The sequence below is a fragment of the Protomyctophum bolini genome (assembly GCF_963924005.1).
Source record: "Protomyctophum bolini genome assembly, chromosome: 7".
In the NCBI taxonomy this organism is placed as follows: domain Eukaryota; kingdom Metazoa; phylum Chordata; class Actinopteri; order Myctophiformes; family Myctophidae; genus Protomyctophum; species Protomyctophum bolini.
The window spans coordinates 18,716,510-18,737,866 of record NC_137868.1 but is presented as its reverse complement, the minus strand read 5'-3'; the positions used below and the strand labels follow the sequence as shown (position 1 = coordinate 18,737,866).

Sequence of the window (21,357 nt, the reverse complement as noted above, 5' to 3'; positions counted from 1 at the left end):
CACACATTTTCCCGAAGCAGAGGTTCTGGGCTCGAGTTTCAGTAATTTCTGGGAATTTATTTTATTTCTTTTCAATAATGCACTAAATGAACACGTTGTCTAAAGAACAAAGCCACATGGCATGCACCAGGGTATAATAATACATAATAAACTATTTATTTAAAGAAATGACAATATTGTTCCACCACATGAGAAGGTGCACAGTATTTGGCATTAAGAACACGACACAGACCATAATAATAATGAAATCCTAAAGCAGGCCAAAACTAGTACACTGACTGCTGCTGGTTTGGCGTCCATGCATGATTCTTCATAAGCTCACAGGCTAGAGTGTATGAAGGAACAGTATGTCACTATATTTGAAAAATAGACTTATAAAAGTGTACTTCTCCTAACCAAATTTGACCTTTCTCTCACAGTGTAGTAGTCCTTGTAATCATGCCGACCTTAGCATCCCTATTTTGAACATTTGCCAAAAATATATGTTATAAGAGATTTGGTATAGAGCGTGCCATGGACAGAGCCCACTCACGACTCCTGTCAACTAGTAAGTATAGAGTGATTTAACTGGTTAAATTCAGACTCCTTTGTGGTTATAGAACTATGCAGTATTCAACTAAAAGAAATCCCCTAAAATGTAGTCATAGACTTATAAAAGAGCATCACATGGTAGCTAAAATAGTTTTAGTAGTTTTCTTAAGATTTCCATGTGAAAATATAATTTCCAAATGTATTTATCTTGCACCACTGCAAGTATATGAGGCTAGTTTTGTTTTGCATCCTGTATGTTTGACATTGTGTTGTAGTAAAGATCTGTTCAATAATGTTCAACATCCACTATTACCATCTAATGATCTCAATGCTAACTCCATCAATCCACAATTTCTCAACTTGACATATTCAGGAAGTTAAAGACAATTTTGCATATTCAGGAGTCTCACAACTGGCATAGCAGTTCAACTGTGACACTAATAGTCTATATATGCTTCCGAATCAAATGCACTATACCATGGGAGCATGCACACAGTACAGGGGAAGAAACAAAACATTTACTGCGTGAAGCCAGTGTCTTAAATTAAGCCATATGGATTTTTGTTTTTAGAAATATACACAATCTTACCACAAATATATTAGAACTATATATAAATCTGACATGGTAACACAAGTAAAATGTTAAAAATACAATCTTAAAACAACCCAGTTCATGTTTGTCTCCTGTAGTAAAGGCTTCCGTTAATTATATTGTTTTCTTTTAAAATCAGTATGGTACATTGGGAAAAACCAGATGGAAGGGTCAAAGTAGAACAGATACATTGAGATATGAATGTACTGTTACAAGGAGGCCCAGTTCAAAGATGGATACAGTATGACTTACAATAGGCATTTAAAGAATTTAACAATGTTTCAAAAGAGAGATTAAGACAAATGTTAATTTGGACAATTATAATGACTACATAGGTGTCTATAATCTCTAAGAATTCTAAAAAAGCTGGACACAAATTATCAAATCTATTAATGATTTTGGCCAAAAACAACGTATGATCTGGAAAAAGTGACAAACTAACCTCATTAAGTCAAGAAAATTAACAGCACGTTACATTAAGACTTGACAACTGATGTCATTGACGGAGAACAAACAGAGTTATGTGGAAAGCAATCTCGGGTTTAGCAAGAAATAAACATTGATTATGTCTGTCATTATGCTGGGCCAGTAGTACATATAAAAACAACAAATCTTGAATTAAAAATGCATTTCTTCAACTCAGTAATGGGAACTAGAATGGAAAAGTGCAAGGTTTCATTCATCAACCCATTTCTCCCTGTCGTTTGTTTTTCTTGGCATGGTCATTGTGCTTCATAAACACTAAACAGGCTAGGCCCTGTCATAACAGCAAAGCTTCAATACTCATAGCATAGCCCACTTCTCTGATTTAGCTTGTTTCAGTTGTGTTGGCAGTAACTTGCTATCAGATAGGAATGTACCAGCTGATGATGATTTAGTAAAAATAAGATGTAAACAGTTTTCCAGTTCTCACACTTTCGTCACTAAGAGAGGAACTCAAAACATGGCAGGCAGGAAAAGAACAGGCGGGTAGATAAAAAAACAAAACACACAAAATCCTATCCTTTTTGTGCTTTCGAGTACTTTTTTTCTTTTGTAAATAGAAAATCATCTAAATGTTTGTCTCTGACCAAGTGACCTCACATCGGTTTGGGTAGGGTGGGCTTGGTGACTTTTTTCTCGTACGACCCGGCGTGCTTGTATCCTGAGACGTAGCCGGACGTGTCTGCGATGTCAACACGCCCCGCCTTGCCCTTTCCTCGGCCGCTGTTGTCGAAGCGCTCCTTGTGGCAGCCTGTGAACTTGGTGGTGTCCGTGAGGCGGGAGACCGTCGGGGAGGCCACGGCTCGCTGTGAGGGGTGACACGTTGGAGTTTATTCTATTTTTTTTCCTTATAATTATGATTCATGACACTACATTGTGTACTACAGTAATGGATTAAACTTGAGTCTTACTGTGACTCCTGATATGTATTCTAGTTAATCTTACTGTGACTCCTGATATGTATTCTAGTGGATCTTACTGTGACTCCTGCTATGATCGGTGCCTTCCCCTCAATCAGTTTGAAGACCTCTGCCTCAGCCTCTTCTCCCGTCTTGTCTTTATACTTCTTCCTGGCCAGCTCCCCCAGAGCAGTCTTGAACTCATCATAGGTGATGGTACGACATGTTTTCTTCCTGAAGCGGGACGAAAGGAAACCATGGAGGACATGGAGCAACATTTGTCACTGTACGATTTGTGAACTCCAAAGTGAAGAACCCCTCGTGGAGAACGTCAGTCTGTACCTTGACGTGTAAACAACTGTGACATTTTGATTGAGCCTTTGCAATTTTTTTTAAACGCTTAACTTAATTGTACAATCGGTTATTTTCTTACCTCAGGAGTGCCTTTTTAATTATTAACTATTATTACATAGTTTTAGATTCTAAAGCTTCTGCAATGCTCCTGAGATTAATACAGTCCAGTCTTTTCTAAACGTGTGCTTTTGTGGCACAAATCTTTGAATATATATTCTTTCACAGTGAACGTTTTTAACTCATTTACTTCTGGGGGGGTCCCTGGAACAACATATTTTCAGATGGGGTCAGCTACATTACAATTTCTGGCGTCCTTGACATGAAATAGTTTAAGAATCACTTTTTTTTGTAGAATCTGGCCTCAGTCCTTAACTGGGCATATTTTATGACCTCTAATTAGAGGTTGAGTGAGTGCTTGCAAGGGGACCAAACAGACTAGACATGTGGGATCACTTTAACATGACAGGTTTAAGGACCCAGCAGAGATGTCCTTCTCGGACATAAACAGCAGGGAAACTTTCACTGTTTGGATCTCGTCTCCGTGTCTCTCAGCCAGTGATGGAAAAAGTACTGACATTAAAAGTATCAATACTGCAAGTAAAAGTGGAATTCAAAGTTTACTTGAGTAAAAGTACAAAAGTATTGGTAATTGGTATCAAAATGTACTTAGAGTACCAAAAGTAGAAAGTACTTATTATGCAGAATGTCCCATTTCACAAGATGTAAAATGTATAAAGAATCTGAAATGTAGTGTAGTAGAGAACTCTGAGGACCCCCTAGGGGTCCTCAGAGTTACTACATGGGGGGACTGCCAAATATTTGTGGTAGGAACTTTCTTTCTTGATATTAACCACTTGAACTCAAGCGTCACCAAAATAGCCAATCTACATGCTCAGTGAGTGTGTAGATCGGGGGGGGGAATCACTTAATTTAGTTTTTAATTCATGAAAAGTTTAGCTTTTTTGGGGAATGTTTTTTTAATGTTTTGAAATAATTCAAAACAAAATGAAAAATAAGGGGACCCATAAAAATGTGTCCAGTCCCAGTGTTTGGGAAACAGTGGCGTAGAGGCGGAAAGGAGCACACCGAGTACAGAAGGCAAAGGTCAAGATTTCTTTCCAAACACTGATGTGCAGCAATCACGAAGCTATATCTATGAAATCTACAAAAACATTTAATCTGCAACACAATTCTATACAATATGCATTGCAGGTCCCTGCTTCACAAAAACAAACATTGAAGACTCCTGAGAGAAGTTGTTACTGGTCTGTCCAAGTCGCTTTGAGAGCATGTCACCCGTCCCTCAACCCAGTTTTGGTGACAAGTGGAGTGGCGCTACTGTAGAGTGATTCTGTCTCCACACAGAACCTTCCTGCATGGTGTATTATATCCTAGAGTTTACAGTAGTTCTTGTTGTCACTGCCAACAATACCATAACACTGTACATTCCCTCCGCTGAGAGTCTACACTCTCAGAGTTGTTTAGCTGGCCCGCGGCCCGCACGACTTCCATGTTAGAAGTGCATGGTAACACAAACATAAACAGCCCCATCGCCGTGGTGATAAATCACCTAAACAGCGGCCAGTTTCCCCAGGCAACTGGCTGTCATAGCAACAAGCTACAGTAAACAGGCCTGTTTGGGTTTATTATTAATTTGACTCCCGTCGGTGTGCAGATTTGTTTGGACTATCGGTCAGTGTTGAACACTTGAGAGCTCCGCTCCTCTGAATCTGTTCCATGCTGTCTAATGTCAGATGAGAAACTGGACTAACAAGTCGGCACGTTACTTTCATTTTTTTCTATCTAATGGGTTCCCAGATTGCTGTCCGATGACGACCTGCAAAGGGTGACCATATTATTAAAAACCCTTAATCATCCGCAAAAGAACACAAATTATAGGCCTATATATTTTCACCTGGTGTTTTCATCAGGATGGGGGACAATTATTTTAGTGACTGCACCTTTCGGCAGAACAGAACATGATAAGCATCTATGTGAGCACTCAGAACAAGTGTCTTTTTGGTAGTGAATGTTAAAACTGTGACATTTTAGTGTTTGAGATATATATTTTTTGGGACACAGGAAACCCAGCTTGAAGCCGGGATAATCCCAACTCGAGACCGAAAAGAGAAATTCGATGTCTCCCCGAACCCAAACCACTAGCCGATCTACGAGCTCTGTGAACTTGTAGATGTGCTATTTTCGAAAGTTAATTTTTTTTTCAATTATTATATTTATTTTATGGAATTATATTTATTTATTACATACATTTTCTTAAATGAAAATATTGTTTGAAAATCTTACCAAAATGAGAGGAGAAAAAAAAGGAAAGGAAACAAAAAAAGGGATATTTATTCATGTTCCATAAAATTGGGCCAGTGACCCAAAAATGTTTCCCAACCCACTGTTCGAGCACGACCACATCCAATCCCTAGACTCCCCCATTATTATGACAGGCAGACAATAAATCAGCATCGTTCTAGAAGAAAAAACAATGGTTTGAAGGCTATACAGAGAAGCTTTTCTCAAGCCTAAAGTAAACATGTCAGACCCTAAAAAGTAGTCCTTTGTATCAAATTAAATTCCATTAAATTTTTCCTTTTGTAATCCAACTCAATCACTGTTAGTCCCACCCACCCGTGGAGGAAATGGTAGTTTGCGTATTATATACAGGCCTGTTACAGTACAGTAGGCTATATATTATATTACTGGTATGTCTGTACAGCATTGTTGATTGCTCTCTCTCTCTCTCTCTCTCTCTCTCTCTCTCTCTCTCTCTCTCTGTATGTGTGTGTGTGTGTGTGTGTGTGTGTGTGTGTGTGTGTGTGTGAGAGAGAGAGAGAGAGAGACTGCTCAGCATTCTTTTCTATCTGGCTACTTTGCTTTTTTATTACTACTGATATTTAACATTTTCTTATTTTATTTGTATTGGATTTCTATCCACACAGTTGTGGATAGAAATGAAGAATTCCCTACTGCTGCTTCCAGCTGTACTGTGTGTGTGTGTGTGTGTGTGTGTGTGTGTGTGTGTGTATGTGACAATAACCACTCTACAGTTCTACTAGTTCACGTCCATTTTTATGCAAAATATGCTGTAGACTAGAGTGTGTACACTGTACAGCATAATGGCATACAAATGGACCTGAACTAGTTTTCTTAGTGCCTGCAGCACATGTAGCGATGGCTGCCAACTGCTTGATAATCTGCTTGGTGAATGATGAAACCTCAGCCACAGCACGGGAGCCGAATTAATTAGTCTGCAGCGCATTTATTTCATTCACATCCGTGGTTTATGCTGCGTTATTCTGTCTCCCAGTGAGCCAGCCTGGCAGAACACTATACGGCAGGCACTTCCTTCCTTCCACCCAGAATAAATGGGGATTTATTGAGCCGTGTTGCCGTTAGACAGCGCTCATAAAGCTGTTTAATTCTTTATGTGTTGGCGATCGGAACTCCGGCTCTGATTAAAAAATAAAGTGCAGAATGCAGATCTTTCTTGATCTCTTGCGTGGAAGCCTTCATGGCACACAGATGATGTACACGCATGCACGCTCACTCAGTCGACGCCTGGAGTCAAACAGCTTATAGAAACATGTCCCCCCTCCCCCTGTCCATTCTGTGGGAGTGGGAGGTCGGGGTTCGATCCCTGGCCGGGTCATACAAAGACTGTAAAAATGGGACCCAATGCCTCCATGCTTGGCACTCAGCATCAAGGGTAGGATTGGGACTCTGCGACATACTAGCGTCATGTCCAGGAGGTGTACATGTACATCAAACCTCCTCACGCTATAGAAACTTGGCTTGCTTACTATGATGTTAACACCAGGGGTGGAGTGGAAGATGGAAGTGGATCTGGGTAGACAGCTCCGTTTCCCCCCGGAAATCTGCACCACCACTTTAAGACCAGATGTGGTGCTGTGGTCTGCAGCAGTGAAGTCAGTACTGCTGATTGAACTGACAGTGCCATGGGAGGAAGGAATGGAAGCTGCTTATGAAAGAAAGATGGCAAAATATGCAGACCTGGTTGCGGAGTGCAGGGAAAGTGGATGGAGTGCCAGGACGTACCCTGTGGAGGTGGGAGCTAGAGGCTTTGTTGGTAGCTCCACGTCACGCCTGCTCAAGGACGTGGGTCTACGGGGAGCCAGGCTAAGTAAGGCCACCAAAGAACTGTCAGAAGAAGCAGAGAAAGCAAGCTACTGGCTCTGGCTGAGACCACGAGACAAGTCTTGGGGGGGATCAAAATAAGTTTCGCTGCAGGGGGTGTCAGGGAGACATCCCTGTTCACTGCCCCGCCACCAGGAGATGTTCTGCTGGATAAGGGGCGAAACATCCATGAATGGTGGTCCCCAGCTGATGACCCTGCAGCAAAACTTACCTTTCTGGTATGCGGTCAGGCTTAGGCTTGGCTCAGGGAAGAGGACGCCCCTGCCATGCATAGTCCGCCATGGCACCGTTGGAGGTGCGACAAAGAAAGCAGGAAGACCATCCTTCTGTATTAAATAATTGTTCTCAAATCTGATCTATAGGACTGACAGATTTGTGTATTCAGATGTGGTCGATCTGCATTATCATCGTTGGCTGCTGTGGTAAAGATGTAACGACATAAAGTCAGTCCGTCTTTCTGACATGAATGAATGAATGAACAAAAAAAATATTCTGAACTGCGATTCGATTTTAACATAAACAATCGTGATATATCCATGAAAATGCCCACGCCAGCGGTCAGTGCACATTACTTACTTGACTTTGGAGAAGACAATATCCACATCGGTGAGGGTGACGTTCTTGCCGTCAATGACTCCACAGTCCTTACAGAGCTTGGACCAGTTCTTTCCGTGCAGGTCCTTGCCTGTGGCGCGCGTGTCGCCGTGGATAGCGAAGCGCCGGAATGACTCCTCCAAAACGGTTATCTCCACTGGGGTTTTTGCCCCTCCTCCCTCGCTGGTCCCGTTGGACTCCAGCGACAGCCTCTTGGACGCGCGGTCCTTGGAGTGCTCGCTGGGCGGCCGTAAGGGAGCCGTGCTGCTGGGATGCTTTGCCGTCTGGACCTTGAACTCCTCGTTGTTCTCCCTGAGAAAAGAAAGTATTACAGCAGGAACAGGATGGACATCTGGTCAGTGTTTTGGATGAGACACGCAGTTTTAAACTATCGTAGTCAGTCAGTCAGTCAGTCTGTCTGTCCGTCCGTCCGTCCGTTTGTCTGTCAGTCTGTCAGTCACTATCCACAAATGGTTTGACCAGAGGGTGCTACCAGGCAGCTCAACTGTGCACACCAGTAGGTGGACCTTCTAGTAGGGAAAGTGTGATTCAACTATTTTGTTTCCTTAACTTTATTGATAAAACACAAGAAAATATGTATTTATAAAACACAAGAAAATCTGGTTAGTTGCATGGGGTCCCTGTTCAACTGGGAGGAATATTGTGATACTCCACATGTGTTTATGCGCTCCCAGTGAACCACCTCACTGTCAGGTGGAAAGAAGCACTGGCAAGGGTGACAATATGTTGGGTTCCTCAAGCAGGTTGTTCCAGACCAGAGTGGAGGTGTCATCCCTCGTCTACAACCAGCTGAACAAAGGTGTTAATAACTAAAAAGGAGCCTAGGAGCCTTGAATCATTTTAAGTCAATACTAAAATAGACAGGCAACCACTGTACTAAAAAAAAACATCGCTAGGATGCAACTGGGATGTATCCCAAGGTCCTCGGGGTTTCGGGGTTTCGGGTCTTCCAACATCATACCCTCACTCGGGTGACCCAGCCGGGGTGAACAAGTCCCGACTTACGTCCCAGTAGCTACCCTCGATCAGTCCTTTATGGAAAAAACAGGGACACACAATCCACTGCTCCAGAAATACTCTGCCAGTACTGGGCGTGCCTGTGGTTCAAGACACAGCTTGTTGACTTGGCTGTGACTCTCCTCTCTCTCAGGTAACTCGGTGCTGAGGGCACGTTCAGACAGTTGTCACACTGAGGCGCAGGCGCTTTGCTGTCTGTGTTTCAGACAGACGTCTGAAACACTTAAACCGCATGCAGCAGCCCCATCGTGCAGAAAGTCTCTGCGAAAGCTTTCCCCGCAATAACAGCAAACAGAAAGGCTATAGGGCTGTATTTTGCGTGTCTTAAGTACCAGGTCTTATTCCCTAACTTGAGTAAACTAAAGACCTGGAGGCGTGATCAATGCCATTTGGCTATTCTGAGTGGCCAAAGAGCATTGATCACGCCTCCAGGTCTTTAGTTTACTCAAGTTAGGGAATAAGACCTGGTACTTAAGACACGCAAAATACAGCCCATAGTGTCCTTAGGCTTGTCCAGATCCGATCACGTGATCGGAAATAAGGGCCGTTCACGTCATTTTCAAATGAGCCAAAAAGAAAACGTGATAGGGACAACCCCATTATCAATATTATATCCATATCATGATATTAGACTGGATACTGTCTGTGATTTCGGATATCGTTTGTGATATGGCATAAACGTGTTCTATAAGAATATAAATATCCGATTGGGGAAAATCGGTATCAGCAGATACTCACAATCAAATGACTGGAATCGGATCGGGAGTAATAAAACCTGATTGGGACATCCCTAGACACTAGTATGAAGCCCTGAGGTACTCCGCTCAACCATATGGGGTTTTTAAGATACTAAAAAGTATAGCCTACGTAGTGAAATAGACCTGAGTTGTCTCTGCCCACACACACACACACACACACACACACACACACACACACACATACACACGCGCAAATCCGCTTATAGATGTGTATGAGGGCACGTGTGGACACAAACATTAAGCATGTCTACACACATGAAACATACACATACCTCCCCACATACAGCAGTATGTAAACTGTATACATATGCACAGTTTGCACACATATACACATACTGTATGTACACACACCACACACACACACGTGCGCGCACAACCGCACACAGTTACATTACGTTTAGTATAGTTTCCTGTTCACACAGTACTTACTTGTGTTCTGCCATGCTGGTACCAGACTGGGTTTCTCCGTCTATGCAAGTTGAATTGACTGTTTTATGTTTTCTCCTTGTGCTGTGAAAATAAGGAAAAAAAAATTAGAAAAACATGGTGAGTGTGTTTATCATTTGGCAAGAATGAGAGAGAGAGAGATAGAGAGAGATAGAGAGAGATAGAGAGAGAGAGAGAGAGAGAGAGACGGACGGACAGACAAGTTTCCCCCCGACAACGAACATGATTGGAAAGAGTGTCCATTTTGAACTACTTCAAAACAAATACAAAAACAGTACAATAATCCTATAATCCCCCCCCCCTCCCATATTCTTTTCTTTTTTACTTTCTTTAACTGTATATACGATGATTTCCTTTTTTTCATAGATGTGTATATTTGTACGTGTTTAAATGTTCTGATGAATTGAAAATGGAGGACCCTGACGTAAACAAGTCTTAAGTGCTTTTTCTGGTTTTATCCTCGTAGCAGTTTTTGTATTGACTTGTGCTTTCGTTTGAAATTTACCCATCCCATTCTACAAACTGTGAATAACATTTTCAATCAATCAATACACTGCTCATTGTCCCCTCACCTTAGTCATCCTCCAATAAAAAAAAAATATATAATTACGGCGGATCTCACATAACACATGACAATAGATTAACAACACGTTCCATTACAAAACATTAGATTAATAACTTGTACCTGTACCTGACAATGTACAAAAACACTACACTTAGATCCAGGAGGGGCGAGATCATTTTGCGACTCTCACCCATTAACGCCAGCATGTTAATGAGACAGCACTCAAGCCAAATGATACCGCTATCAATACTTACTCAAGACACAGTCCACTCCAATAATCCTTTATGTACCAAATAAAACCTTATCTCCAAATGTAACAAGGAAACAAAAGATTCTCCTCGCTGGTTGCTATAAGAGTGTACTTCACTACAGCCACCCTTACCCTTACATTGTTTATCGAGTAATAACATCCATGCAACTGCTCCAACCTTTGTAGAGGGGATGTGCATAGTGCTGCTCACTGTCCTGTTAAGGGTTTGTTTTTTTAAAGCAGTGATTCCCCCTCTCTCTCTCTCTCTCTCTCTCTCTCTCTCTCTCTCTCTCTCCATCTCTCTCTCTCTGTTCAGATGATTCATTCAGTGGACAGGATTCCTCTTTAAAGACATCATCTCCCTAATTTGTATCTCCACAGACAGACCAACATCCTTTCGAATCCACGTCTTGCTTCCACATGTGTGGCAACTATTTTAACATCTACCATGAGGTCATTGCAATTCAAATAAGCCATTTTAGCATGAACTCTAAAATCATAACCCAAACAAAGTGGGTTCTCAAAGTGGGGTCCAGAGACCCTCAGGCTTCCTTGGCTTGGGGGGGGGGGTTTCCAAATGGACACAGGGACAGGTCTGTAACTCTGAGAGTAAATGGGGATCCTTGAAATTAAAATGTTTGAGAACCACTGATGTAAACAAAGGAGATATTCAGTTGGGGTCGATCTTATTTGGTCTCTGTTGAAGAGTATCTTCCAGCAAGGCAGTGACCCCAGACAGACAGACATTGAGGTAGAAATAGTTGGAATATAAAGCAACAAAACATAAACACAAATGAGTGAAAACTGCTAGCGGGTGCCAGTAATCTGAGCGAGCACCATCGTAAAAAGACACCAGAGTCTATACACCTCCAGCAGTATAACTACGGAATAATATTCCGCCTACCTTTCAGTTGTTCCCATACTTAACTCAACATCCTCGAACGACCTGCCGCGTTGCCATGGCAAAGCATTCCGTGGGCTAAACACCACCCCGCTCCACCAAGCAGTTTCATCTGAGCCTCAGTTACTTTCAAATGACCCAATATACTGTACTGCACTCACTGCTCCCCTCTCACACACATACACATGTGCGCGAGCAAACACGCGCGCACGCACTACGCCTACATGGGGGTGTAAGGAAAATGGGTTTTGTTTCTGAGACAAATGTGAGAGTATGCGGCTGACACCTGAAAGGCAACAAAAGGCCCCAGGACTGGTGACTGTGTACGAGGCCATGACATTGTACATGTCAATGTTCATAGAGGAACAGCACAGAAGAGATTATTAATCTCTATGAATAATGGCATTCATTATTCATATGACTATGGACACTGGGTGTCCATTGTGTCAGCTGTGCGAGCGCTTTCTCTGTGTGTCCCTGACCCGTGTCCATCTCTTCAAACACACACACACACACACACACACACACACACACACACATACACGGTGACATCGCAGAGTATCACTGTTAATTATGTAGTCATATGTCATCGAGGGCTCAGGCCAAGACAAATGAGACAGAGTGAGAGTGAGATTGATAAAAAGCTCCAATCTGTGTTTTTGCAGCAGATTGTTTATAAATATAGACGTGGACGTCACAAATCGTTGTTTTACTGATAAAAAGAGAACCTATTTAAAACTTTAAATAGAAAATATATATATTTTCTTCAGTTTAGTTTAGTTTAATGGTTGAATGCAGAGGAAAGGTGACAAATAAACAGTAAGAATATCATAAAGTTTTACACATTTTACACTGGAAGATTAAGTCAAATAATCAATCAAAAATATAAATCAATACAAATCAGGAAAATAGGCCTACTGAACTATATAAGCTTCTACTATAGCTGAGGATTATGACTATTTAACGAGCAATAAACTATTGCTACCAGCTAGCTACCAACATACTTATCATCAACATCAAATAATACCAATTATTTTATTATTTATCTTCAACAGGGTAAAATCCTCAAGCAGAAGCAGCTGAAATGAATAATTAATTTAATTGTTAAAGAATTAATCATTCACTGGTTTCAACAATGTTATGAGATCATTGTGAAATAAGAGCAATTTGCAGTTGTATTTCCTATTAATTCCAGTACTTGATTATGATTGATTGTGTTGAAGACCAACGTTAAATCATTCTACACCTGTCTATACCGTTGTTACACTCAAATTGGCAATCTATCGGATACAACTGGTGTCTTATATGGAATACTGTGAGGGTCACTAATGCTTTAATGTCTGAACACAAAGGTGAGAAATTGACAGCTCACCTGACATCTGACAAGATTGGTGTGTTGAGGTTGTTAGACATACGTAAAGTGAGGCCATATACAGAATTATGATGCTACTTGTTAGATAAATACTAGTGTCATGGTTTTCCGTTAGGTTCCATTACAAACTGATTTTGTTTTGCCTATTGACATGACATGAAGAAACACATTCTTATTACAGCAGCTGTAATGGTTTTGGGGTCAGAAAATGAAACAGACAGAAAGCAGTTAGATGGGGCCTGTATGGGTCAATGTTTTGGATAAAAGACCATAGCGGGCACCAGACTGCAGGGGCCCAGGTGTGGTGCAGGTGTGCAGTGAGGGCCAGAGGATGCCAGGAGCACCAGCGTCAGTCTGCCAATCATGTCTCAACTTGCACTAGAAATGATTTCACATGAAACACCCACTCACTCTTTTATGGAACCGCCTCATTGTGCAAGTTAAAAACGTCCTGTACACGTTTAGCTATGTAGGAACTACTGAGGGTAATAGGGTATATGTACACACACACACACACACACACACACACACACACACACACACACACACACACACAGTTTACTTTGTTACTATTGACAGATGTAATATTTTTAAGTAATAGCTTGTTTGTGTGTGTTGTCCACACATGAAGACACGTTCCTAATAACCTACACATTTATTTATAGACCTGTTACTCTGAGTCTCTCCCGCTCTTACAATAAAGTACTCCTCTCTGTCACTGTGTGTGATCCTTTGTCTCGTGGAGAGCAGCAAAAATGAGTGTGAAACAAAGGGATCTTTTCACCTTCCAAATTATAGTCTGTACAATCAAGAGCCGGACTCAAGTCCTCAGAACAAGACGACTCCAGAACAACAGGACTGCTCCAACATATTATGTTCAAGATTACTAAAGAGAAGGATTATTCAATCTGTGTGGTGGGGACTGGGAGTAGTGGATTGATGTAGTGTAAACTATTACAGTTTGTTGTTGTCCAGTTGTCTTGTGGTGTTTTTAATTACTTCTAATTCTGTCTAGTGACTTTTTTTATATATATATATATATTTTTTTTAAATTATATATATATATATATATATATATATATATATATGTTTATTGGTAGCAGGTTTCAACTATTTAAGTTCATCATTAAAACAATATAAAAATAAATAATAATAATAATTCAGTACAGACATACAAAAACAACAACAAAAAGTCCAGTCCAATCAAACAATCATGCATATTTGACCAAGTGTAAACAATAGGACACAAAAAATATATTTAAACACAGATGACAAAAACAATATAAAAAAAAAAAAAAAATGTAATAATAATTACAATTATGAGTTGGGTTATTCGAATTCAAGAGTTCACAAGTTGTTAGAAAAGATTGCGTTGAATCGGAATGCTGTCATACATCACCCCCTATGAATGATATACTCCTTTATAGACAAGCTCCTGACTGAAAAATTCAGATGGGGGTCCGCTGCCAAATATATATCAATTCCGGGGTCCTTGACATGGACCAGTTTGAGAACCAATGTTCCTGTCCTGCAGCTGTCTCAAGAGACAGTCCCGGGGTTGACTGTATTAGTAAAAGCCTGTTTCTCTGGTTTGTCTTATTGTTGGACAGGCCAATACCACTGTGACACTCACACCATCAGGAGAGCTGCACACTGTGACATTACGGCAGGTGAACCACAGTGGCTGTCTCCCGTGTCCATTTTCCGACCCACCCCCGCCCCGGGCACAAAAGTGAAGTCATTTGACCAGGACTTTTCTTTCTCTTGTTATCATGTTTCCTGTGAACTACTTAAAAACAAAGAAGGTACCACTCATTACGACAGATCCAACATAACATGACATTAGATTAATAATACATAGTGTCAGTGTGTGTGTGTGTGTGTGTGTGTGTGTGTGTGTGTGTGTGTGTGTGTGTGTGTGTGTTTGTACTTAAGTACAGTACTTGAGTAAATGTATTTGGTTACTTTCCACCACTGCCTATATAGATCAACACCCTGATGCTATATAGGAGGGAGAGGAGGACAGTGATCCACAAGTCCCTCGCATCATTCCCAGTGGACATTTACGCCTATAACACTGATGACTTTTTCTTTTCTCGCACTTGAGACAACACAGATTTCTTCCCTGAGTGAATGTTCACCGGCCCCCTCAACAGTGATGCTATAGGGTTCAAGTGGTTCAATTAAAAACTGTTTTCTTCCCTTGAAGACTTGTGTCTGTCTAGTCTTGTCTGTGTTTAATGGCCGCTCCAATTCATTACCAATGGAAGTCACATGGTTTGACCAGACAGTCTTGTTTGATTGGGGGGGGGGGGCAGAACACAGCCATTAAACAAGACCGTCAAAAAACCATGTGACTTTCATTCGAAATGCATTGAAGCAGCCATTAAACACGGACAAGCACAACCAAGACAGACACATAACAGGTGTCTGATATGTGTGACTGCAGCCGCAGGCCTCCTAACTCAGGAACATTGGTGTGCGTGTAGCCAGATACCTCTACTGCCGTCTGCCGACCAGGCTGCCATCAGCGAAGCAGACTGAGACATTACACCAGGTGAATGACAGACAGTGGCTCATGTTACATTTGCCGACCTACCCCCACCCTGACACAAAAGCGAAGATATTTGGTTAAGGCCAGATCTCCACAGACGAATCTATGACTGGATGACAGCGTGCGTCTACACTTGCCTTCTGGCGATGCACTGCACAGATGAGTGGTCCATTTTGAACTGAGTCTATTTATAACAACAAGATGCTGCCATGGCTGGAACAACGTTCCATGCATTCCCCAGTGAATAGACTCAGCCAGCAGACAATAAGCAGACCGCAATACTATTAGTTTGGTAGTTCCCGTAAAATACACAAAAGGACACGGTCGTTAGCTGAGTGATTTGAGAGGTTTCTGTGTGAGTAGAGTGTTGAACAGTAGCCTGCACGCTGCCTTCACCCATGCCATCATGGTGACTGATCCTGCTGAGATCCCATCTGCGTTCTATCTCCAGATCACCGTCCTGAAATGCTACGCCTCAATCAGCCAATCATATTAAGACTAGAGAGCAATTACCAAAACATGCGTGCACACACGCTCGCGCGCACGCACACACACACACACACACACACACACCAACCCCCACTGCTCATGACTGACCCTAATCTAATCAAATACACCTTGCCAGCCTGATGACAGCAAGAGTAGACTAGATTTTCTAGTAAACACTTTGATAAGCAAACACAAGACGTCTGTCCCTAGAGCTAGTCTAGTCCCCTATCCCTCCTGACTCCCAAGATATTGAACGATTCCTACCCTCCTCAGTCAGGACTGCATGCAGACCCTGACAGCTCACCTCTTCAGACTCCACCTCAGCACTCATTATTTCTTTGCATCAGTACTGTCAAATCAATCGGACAGTGGCATCTATGACCAGGATAGACAATCACCATCAGTTCAGAGGTTTGCCATGCAAATAGTCACAAAAGGGTCCACAGACACACCAATGCTCCAATTCACAGGAACAGAGTGGCATTCTGACACCGCCAGTCTGACTGCGTGACTTCTGCGTGCGGTTAGGGTTAGGGACCGAGTTAATTGTAACCCCAATTCACACCATACTTGGCACAAACAATGTTTAGGAGTCTGACATGAGAATTGTCATACCAAAAACCTAAATAACACACATACAGAATGGTGCACTAGCCGCACTACAGCAGTGTTCATTTCAATTCATTGTCACGATCCGTGTCTGTTCTGTAGCCCTATGGCGTTTTATTTTGTTCCTTGTTTCTTAATTATAGTCAGGGTTTTATTTGACTGTTTTGTGTAATGTGTCTTCCTTGTTCATTAGTTTTAATTAGGTTTTGATTTACACCCTTTTTTTTTTTACACAATTCTGTACCTTATTATTGACAGTTAGTTCACCTGTGTCTAATAGTCCTTGTGTATTTATACTCCTGTTCCTGTCTTTACCTATAACTGCAGTGATCTGCGTAACGGTTTGTATGCACACTCCCAAAGAAAAACGACTGCCCTGCATTTTTCAAATCCGCCTTTTATAGCACCACCGACTTATGTGAACGTTTTTATATTAGTCCTTTTTGGTACACATGGTCTTTATAGTCATGTGAGGATCTGTGTGATTTTTTTTATACTCCATCGTGGTTGGCTAAGATTGACATCTAAAGTTTGTACGTATGGCCCGTTTTGAACATAGATAGTTTTTGTGAGGTTAGGGTTGGCTTAGACCAACAGTAGGCTACTTCAGAACAATTATAACAACACATTATCTTGAAACTTGAACTAAGTGACTAGATACGGTGGTCATTTCTAATGCTGCCATCACAATGGCCTCAACAAATATCTTCTGCATAACATCATCATTAACTCAGCTAGCTAGACTGAGCCTCTCGACCACATCCAATTTGTATTTGTCCCTTCGTTTCACAGAGACATCAGTCCCCAACCTCCCAGTCACCACTTACACAGACACACAGAGAATTACATCACCACGAAGATGCATGCATGGCTCCCTAGTTCACTACCCTGTCACTGCCAGTAGAAGCACGCACGTACGCACGCACGCATGCACGCACGCACGCACGCACGCACGTACAACCTTCGCCCTCTCCTGAATTAAATACAAGGCATTGTTGTGCAGTTGCAATGTGCTTCAGCATCAATGTTACACTGCTTGTTATTATGAGCTGTGTAAAACACAACCAGAGGCCCGGGTCCTTACAATACCCCTTTAATTATGACAAAGATGGCAATGCCAGGGATTGCCAGCTATTCTTCGGGTCAAATTTCATACAGTAAATTCTTAACAGGAAGGCTTTTGAAAGATCATGATGCTATACCACCCATGGCTTCTATTTCTAAAGAGATTCCTGGTACAGCTTTTTCAAACATTGTAATGATGAGAAATTAAAATGTGTCTTCTATATTTTACATAGTGTACATAACATAGATGGACACAGGTCAGCAATTAAATGGTCTACAAACTGGAGAAAGTTTGAATATCTAACACAAAATATTTTTGTTTGTTTGTTTGTTAGAGGTTCACAGGGGAAATAAGTCCTGGACTTTATTATCCTCAGATGTCTTTTAACCAACATATCGGTTTATTTGCAATTAAAATAAACAATTTATGGCCCAGGCGGTTTGCTCAACCGTCCGGGCACCTAGGCTGCTGAGCCTTAAAGTGTCATTTAAAAGAGCATGGCTTAAAATATTCATTGAACACTATATCCATCCTTATGTGTAATGTCCTATTTTCTTTGATCTAGTATCTGTATCTGTTTTGTGTTTGTTTATGTTTTGGAGGGTCAATGTCGGGAGGAGTTAGATAGATTGACAGGCCGTGACGCTTCCGTGATTTAAACACACGGAAGTCGCCGGCTCTAGAGACTTGTGGGGACAGAGACACAAAAGAGCAGGGAGTCCACGTCAGACCGTCACCTGATCGTGTTTACTTTGCAGTGTAAACTCTGTAGCTATACGGTGGAATATAGCCACCAACTCACCGTTGTCAGGAGTAACCCGGCCGGGAACCGTCATCTGCTCCGGTGAGAGTTTTGTTTGTCTGACTGTTTGTGGCTTAATTGTGCCCAGCGAGGAATGCTGCTTGTCCGTTTGGAGGACCGTGGATTTACCGTTGGATTTGTTTACGTTCGGGGATCACTACGTTTGGATTACTTTATTATTTCGGGTTGGAGCGTCAGGGAGACGCGTGGATGTTTCATGGAACGATACGAACAATAACAATAGAGCGAGCGTGCGTGCGTGAGAGGCCCGGTGCGTGTGGTTCGGACATATACGGACAATACCTAACCTGTCATGAATTCCATGTAACTGATTGTCAATGAGCTTATTTTGCATTTAGATAAACTATTTATCTCAGACGTATTTCTGTGTTGGAGTCAGTGATTTACAACTTTACATTGCATGCTACATGGTTGAAACTTGTCACTTTTATCTATAAAGGAGGATCATTACTACCCCGTGAATTTTAGTAACTGTGATAGAAATATCTGACCGTTACAATGTATTAACTAAATGGTGAGTATCTGGGAAGATTAACAGTTTATTTCTCACTCACCATCTCTCTCTTATCACAGAACAATCTTAACAAAGGGGGCAGATTTAATTTCATTGTTTTATTTTACCCATAAGCATAACCTTTAGGTCTTTTTCAACCTGACCTAAATATGAACTAATGGCAAAGCTATACTAATTTACCCATTGAGGTTAATTGTTTATGACAGAACCCAGTGGCTTTTAGACCAGTCAGTACACTGCAACAGAGTGCAGAAAATCTGGGGCAAACTGGCGATGAGCGTATATTCTCGTCATGCGTACCTAATCAACATATGGAGAGAAACAAGACTAGGACAACGCATGCATTCGGAAAACATGTTACCTTTCCTTTAGTGGATGCTTACTAGGCCTAACCCCCCTGCAATGGAACAGAGCAAAGATTCATGATGTGGCTTGGCTTGGCTTGTGTGATTTGTGAATTTATGGAACAGATTTATTTGGGCTGGGGGCCTGGCTGCCATAGGTTAATGTGGTGGAAGGTTGACCATATAGTTCATGGGTTTCATCCCTGAAACAGAGTAGCCTCAAGCAAGGCACCAAATGTCCACCACTGCCTAACTGCAAATCTGCGATCACCAACTAAATGCCTATAAAATGTAATGTAAATGGGAAGCAGGATAAACAAGTGATATTGGAAGTGTTCAAACAAAGACATGAGCAGACTCTCATTGGAATTGGAACACATCAGTGCGCTCCCATTTATGCTCACACAGGTGCAGGTTGGACGACTTTCAACCGCGGCAACCCACTACTAAACCCAGATTTTCTCAACAAATGTAATGTTTATTTCACTTGACAGCGGTGAATAAACGCTATAAGAGCATGTTTCTAGCATGAGACGTGATTACATAAACTAGAAAATGCGAGAATTCCTCCAGGAGCAGACAGTGTGGAACGAGAGACCACGTGATCATTGTTATGGCAAATCATAACATCTGAGGACCCCCCACACACACACACACACGCACGCGCGCGCGCGCACACACACACACACACACACACACACACACACACACACACACACACACACACACACACACGCAGTCTCTCACTGCCTCTCTCTCTCTCTCTGAATGCGCTTTATGATATAGGCTAATACCTAATTCTGCGACCTTAATATTGAGGTGGCATGTCATAATGATATTATATCATCGACAATTATTTTATTTATTTATTATTGTTGGTCAGCTCAGCTGACAAACAGATTTCATATTTTGAGGTTGTGTATCCCAATAATACCGTCGACCAGACCAAATTTCTCTTAGGGTAAAATAAATAAATGCAACTCCACATTTTACGGAATAAAACGCACAATAGCCTATATAAATGCCGTCATCCGTTACCTGGTGAAGTAATGTGCTGTGTTCTTCGCGCAGTTCGTTGTCAATTCCACAGAAGAAGCATAATTTGCATTGGAGGATGAGCGACACTGGCTGCTGCTCTCCTAGAGAGAGAGAGGGGGGGGGGGGGGCTGCAGCTCAACAGCTCTATGATTGGATGGCTGAATGCAGGCAGGCATGCAGCGTTGTTGTTGTTCAACAACGAGGTGTTTACATGTTTTTCAGTTTTCTCAGTTACTAAAATTCACGGGGTAGTAATGATCCTCCTTTATAGATAAAAGTGACAAGTTTCAACCATGTAGCATGCAATGTAAAGTTGTAAATCACTGACTCCAACACAGAAATACGTCTGAGATAAATAGTTTATCTAAATGCAAAATAAGCTCATTGACAATCAGTTACATGGAATTCATGACAGGTTAGGTATTGTCCGTATATGTCCGAATGTGCCCTGCCTCACTCTGTATCAGCTCAGTGGTAGGCTACTGATGACATCATTATTTATCAGCCTTGGTGCCAATCAAACACATTTTTTATGTCAATTAAAACAAGAGAATAAAATAAAGCTGAACACAGAGATCTTTGAGACATAAGCTTGGTGACAAATAATGTATAATATTCAATGCTTCCAAGAACATAACTGATGATCTGTTGTGTGAGAACACGGCTTAAGGGGATTCCAGTTTTATTTTTATTTTTTTTACATTTCAATACAAATTTTGTATGGCGGTCTCTGGCTCAAGATCCTTTCAGATGGGGGTCCATGGTCAAATACTTGATTTGGGGGTCCTTGGACATGAAAAGGTGTTGGAAGCACTGCTCTACTCCATATCATACCATGCCATGGGCAGGAAACCGCATCAGCGAGAAGCCAAGAAACCATGGTGATACAAAATAATAATAATAAAACATTCCCAGGAAATTGCAACCTGGCTTTGATCCAAGAACTGGCCTGAGGTCACGGCAGTAGATGTT

The 21,357-nt window shown here is 41.7% G+C and overlaps 1 protein-coding gene across 4 annotated transcripts; it reads right to left on the bottom strand.

The window, feature by feature from the left end:
• Positions 1–54: 54 nt before the first annotated feature.
• On the bottom strand, positions 55–20,471 carry tppp (tubulin polymerization promoting protein). 4 transcript variants are annotated; one of them, XM_080767422.1, is made up of 5 exons: positions 20,386–20,471; positions 9,843–9,923; positions 7,600–7,929; positions 2,586–2,739; positions 55–2,412 (listed from the first exon to the last, which is right to left on the bottom strand). In XM_080767422.1, exons 2-5 carry the CDS (start codon positions 9,854–9,856, stop codon positions 2,203–2,205), a joined length of 708 nt encoding a protein of 235 aa, XP_080623548.1. In that variant the 5' UTR covers positions 9,857–9,923; positions 20,386–20,471; the 3' UTR covers positions 55–2,202. The 4 variants fall into 4 exon arrangements, with proteins under 4 accessions (XP_080623548.1, XP_080623547.1, XP_080623549.1 ...); XM_080767421.1 differs by lacking the exon at positions 20,386–20,471 and adding an exon at positions 11,580–11,710; XM_080767423.1 differs by lacking the exon at positions 20,386–20,471 and adding an exon at positions 11,604–11,677.
• Positions 20,472–21,357: the final 886 nt, after the last annotated feature.